This window comes from Orycteropus afer, unplaced genomic scaffold (assembly GCF_000298275.1).
Source record: "Orycteropus afer afer isolate SDZICR_OR568_19922 unplaced genomic scaffold, OryAfe1.0 scaffold00282, whole genome shotgun sequence".
Classification (NCBI taxonomy): domain Eukaryota; kingdom Metazoa; phylum Chordata; class Mammalia; order Tubulidentata; family Orycteropodidae; genus Orycteropus; species Orycteropus afer.
In genome coordinates, this window is record NW_006921869.1 from 575,668 (window position 1) to 580,882 (window position 5,215).

Consider the following 5,215-nt stretch of genomic DNA (forward strand, 5'->3'; position numbering starts at 1 on the left):
TTCCAATTTTCCTAGATTCATACTTCGTACATTCCATGTTCTGATGATTAATGGATGTCTGCAGCTGTTTCTCTTCAATTTGAGTGGTGCCACATCAGCATGGAGGTCTTGAAAGCTTTACCTTATCCATATGAGTAGGGCTGAGTTTACTTAGATGATGCAGCTCTTTCCCAGTCATATTTTGAGACCCTTCTGACCTAACTGGACTATTCATAAAGTTGTGTGGTAATGTATCAAACAGTGTTTCTTTGCTATTCATAAGATTTCCCTGGCCAGTTCTTTGAGAAGTGGACGGCCTCTTCTTTCTTCCTAGTCTGTAAGCTGGGCTGATACACGTGCACCATGTGCACCCTGCTGGGTTTGAAACACCAGTTGCTCAGCCTCAAAACTCATATCAACACGTCACCATGGTAGGACAAACCGACAGATAGGTTTGTCTCCCTCTTGGAAACGTCTCATACCACCGTTACCTGGGTCCCTGCGACTGACTCCTCCTCTGTCCAGGTTCCTGACCTTTTAATCCCCTTTCTCCTGCTCTCCCGCCCTGCTGCTTTGGGCGTGCCTGGGTTCCCTCTCCTCACCTCGATCCCGGCAGCTTACTGCTCCTCTGTCTTAATTCCTTTTGATACAATACTCTAATTCTAGGTATTTATACAAGTGAAATAAAACTTATGCTTACGTGGGTCCAAATGTTTAAAGTGGCTTAAATCATAATTGCCAAACCATGTAAACAACTCAAATTTTTTTTGTAACTGGTGAATGGATAAACAAACTGGTATATTTACCATGAAATACTCAGGAACAAAAAGGAATGAACTATTGGTGTATTCAACAACTTGGATGAATTGTAAAAGCATCATGTTGAATAGGAGAACTCACATGTGATTCCATTTATATGTATGAAGATCTGAAACCGGCAAAACTAGTCAGTGGCAGAGAAAATTAGAATAGTGCATTGCCTCTGGGGAATGGGGGTCAGGGTGGAGATTTATAGGTATATAGGTAGTTAAACTTCATCAAGTAGTATATTTAAGATTTGCATATTTCATTATATGTAAACTATGGATAGAGGTATAAATAAATGGATATGAGATAAAGCAAGTACAGCAAGATGTTAATTACATAATTCAGATGATAGGTATGAGAATTCACTGTAAAATTATTTCAGTGTTTTTGTATGCTTGAAAACTTTTATGATAAAACATTATGAAAAAGATTCCTAGATATTTGATAGTTCCTGGGTAATACAAATTGTTACTACCCTCACCTGCTACCTGCCAAGTTTGGAGGTTTGAGTCCACTCAGAGGCACCTCAAAAGAAAGGCCTGATGACTTATTTCTGAAAAATCAGCCAATGAAAACCCTTGGAGCACAGTTGTACTCTGACATGCATGGGTCATGAATTGGAGCAGATTCAATGGCATCTGGTATTAGACACCATCATTCCTCTGTCGAAGCCGGCATTTCTTCCCAAAATGTGTTCTGTGCAACTATAGTTCTGCAGCTTGGGAAATCTCCATGTTAGAAATTCACAACCTTAGCACACAAGAGAGTCTGAGAAGTACCACCTTGAAGAAGTCCAGCTGATTGCTTACTCAGGATTCCCTAAGAACCAGTTTTTATAGAAGCCCTGTGTGTGTCTTATGGAATGCCTACTTGGGAAGATGTGGGTCTGGTTGCAAAAAGGTAGCATAGCAACATCATTTTGTTCTGAAATCCTGCTCAATACAGAAAGCCCAGTTTGTGGACATGTTAGTGCCCTGGTGGGGGGAAGGTAGGGCTCAGTTCACAGTGCCTGAGTCACTCAGGGCCACAATGGGTCCCTCTGCCTGCTTGCTTTGCTGCTGGACTCTGTGACCTTGAGGATAGGGTTGACTGCAGCTGTTCAGTTGCAGGCCCTTCATGAGCTAAGCTTTAATGCCTCAAAGAAAGTGCCTTTTGCCCTTTTTCCTTCAGCATCTGTGGGCAGGGAAGAAGGGTCCAGCCTCATACAATGTCTAAGTACATCCTTCCGGGGTAAAGCACCCACCTACCATTCAGCCTGTCAGAATGCACTGAAGTACCACCTTCAAAGTGGATTCAGTCTCTGGGAGCTACCAGATAGTGGGGCCTGCAGATGGAATTCTTTCAAATTATCCAGTGGGTCAGGCCAGGCTAGCACCAGACAGCCCCCTACAATCATACCCCTAAACCTCTCTTCTCCAGAAGGAGGCTTGGTCGCCAAGGCTTATTCTTCTGCATTTAAAAGACATACAGATATAACATGTTCTATAAAAATACAAATTTAAGTTTTATTTAGAAAAGTTTCCATGAGACAATATATATTAAAAATATAACAGTATCTTCCTCCTTGTATCTTAAGGAAGACAGACGAATTCATGCTTTCAAATTACAGTGTTGATGACAAATACCAAATATACTTGGCCTGCCAATCCAAGCTCTATCAGTTACTAGCTTGGTAATGTCAGGCAATTTATTTACTTCCTCTAAGTCTCAGTTTCCTCACTAGTGAAAAAGGAATGAAAAAGAGAGGTATAGCACCTGACCCAGAGTAAATACTCAATACATATTAATCTGACTTTTAGAGCAAGAAGGCCAGGCTCAGACATAATTTTATCTGATCTCTCATTTTGAAAACAAATCAGTCATTGAAGATACTTAACCAGAATGTTTCATAAAAGCAAGGATTGTGAGACGACTTTGCCTTGCTTACTTGGACATATCCCCAGGAAACACCAATTGCTATGGTCAGTGAAAATGAGAGAAACTTGCAATGAGGTGGACTGACATAATGGCTGCAACAGTGGGCTTAAATGTAGCAAAAATTATGAGGATAGTGCAGGACTGGGTAGCCTTTCATTCTATTATACACAAGGTTGCCATGAATTGGAGCCAATTTGATGGCAACTAACAACAGCAGCTTCCTCCAAGCATTTTGCCCCAAATGAATGAAGTGGCAAGCAGAAAGGTGCTTGTTTTTACAAAGTGTCTTGTTTGTACTAGATGCTGGGCCATGGCATTTAACATTTTGTTATACTATCTTATCTCCACAAAGAAATGGAAAATTCCTTATATTTGGAGCTGACAGGCCATCACAACCATCAGCATATAGCACAGCTCAGTAAAGACTGGATTAAAAGAATGGTGGCAGCATCCCAGACGCCCCCAGTGCACCACGTGGGTGTTCTAATGCACGAGCAAACTTGTGGGCCTTAGCAGGAAGAGAAGTGAGAGTGCAAATCAAATCCCTACCTCACTGGCCATGTAGGTGTAGAGAACTTTGCCTTTGATGACAAACCAGAGCTTCTTCCAGTGCCTCTTGCCTTTCTTATACCGGCTGAGATAGCCACTGATGGCAGAGCCCTCTCCAGAGGCAGCTACCTGGTGGGAAGTAAGCAGAGTGGGTCAGGGCCCCAAGTAGTAGGGCACAGTTCAAACAGAGAAAATGACATTCCAAAAGAGCCATCAGAACATTTATACTGCTTTGAAATCCGATGCTTAGTTAAGGTCTCAGGATCCGTCAACTATCAGAGTCAGCAAAATAGTACTTCATGGTTTGAAATAGGACTTATGAATATAGTTTTGGAGCCAGTAAACACCTGAGTCAAAAGATGCCTTCAGAAGTGCTGCCCTCTAGTGGTGTTTAAAATTCTTGTCCCACCCCTCTCCGCCAATTGCCATCACAAAACTGTAGATACCTGAGTAAGAGGTTCTTCTTTCTAAAACTGTTCCTTACATTTTTCAGCTTATCTCTTTCTTACATTTAAGGAGAGATCTTCTTTGTCCTGTTTATCTAAAAGGCTTTATGGTCTGCCTAATAGGGTGTGTAGAGCATTAATTCCTTTCATTGTTACTATTATTCTGTCGGACAGTCTCTGGTAGGCAGTCCCCTTAACACAAGCGGGTCCCTGGGTAGTGCAAACGGTTAACACACTGAGCTGCTAATTGAAAGGCTGAAGGTCCAAGTCCACCCAGGGGCGCCTTGGAAGAAAGGCTTGATGATTTACTTCCAGAAAAAATAAGCCCCTGAAAACCTTATGGATCACAGTTCCATGATGACACACATGGAGTTACCATCAGCTAGAGTTGACTTGACAATAACTGGTTGTAAGAACACAGGCTGGGAGTAATACCAATTTGGGGCTCCAATCCAAGCTCTATCAGTTACTAGCTTGGTAATGTCAGGCAATTTATTTACTTCCTCTAAGTCTCAGTTTCCTCACTAGTGAAAAAGGAATGAAAAAGACAAGTATAACATATGACCCAGAGTAAATGCTCAATACATATTAATCTGACTTTTAGAGCAAGAAGGCCAGGTTCAGACATAATTTTATCTGAACTCTCATTTTACAGATGGGAAACAGAGGCCCAGAGGAATAGAGGGACCTATTGAAGGCTAAATCCCTAGTGGAAAAGCAGGTAAAAACCTAGATCTTTCAGCAAGTACTGCAGAGTTCCTTTTACCACAGCAGGAAAGGAACCTACAACCCACTCAGGCTATTTTGAGAAGTCAGAAAAGAAACCTGGCATTAAATCCTGCCCCAACAAAGGTTCTGAGACTCCTAACAACAGACACTGGCTTTCCTTCCCCACTTGCCCTGGAACACCCACACAGCACGAGAAAGGCAGACTGGCTGGAAGAGGCCAAGGATGACAGCTAGGGAAAACCAAGATTACTCTGAAGCCTTCCTCTGACAGATGTGTCTAGGGCAGCATGCCTGCAGAATTTCTCATGGGAATCAGGTCTTATTGAGGTGGGGCACCTGGGAGAAGGAGAAGAGGATGGCAGACTTTGGGGGCACATTTCTCTTGGGGCCCCTGCAGATCTGTGAAATGAAGTGGTTTCCATCAAGAGCCTAGCTGGGGCCAACTCAGATGGCACCAGAGTCAGAGCAGGCTGACTCCAGAAGGCCTGTTGGTTCTCTGGGTAAGAACAGTGGTTTTCATGGCTTGTATCCAAGGACTGACTCAGGGTCTGTGAGCTTCAGTCATGTAGATCTCTTCCTAAAGAGGAAGCAGGGTGGTGTTTTCTCAATTTATTGAAAAAGGACTAGTTAAGTAAATTATGGTACAGGTATATAATGCAAAAAGTGTGAAGTGTATGTGTATGACATATGAAATGATCTTTAAGATAAATTAAGTGGAAAAATGTATAGAAGATTCAGTATAATGTTACCCCTTTGGGCTAAAAAAACAGAGGATCTGTGAATCCTTA

General features: G+C 42.3%; 1 protein-coding gene across 1 annotated transcript in view; it reads right to left on the reverse strand.

Annotated features, from left to right (window-relative positions):
• Positions 1-5,215, reverse strand: part of FGD5 (FYVE, RhoGEF and PH domain containing 5) — a 261,856-nt gene that overhangs the window by 8,717 nt on the left and 247,924 nt on the right. The window contains exon 19 of the mRNA XM_007950612.1: positions 3,253-3,381. Within this exon, the coding sequence (XP_007948803.1) occupies positions 3,253-3,381 (129 nt within the window). The remainder of the gene's footprint in view (positions 1-3,252; positions 3,382-5,215) is intronic.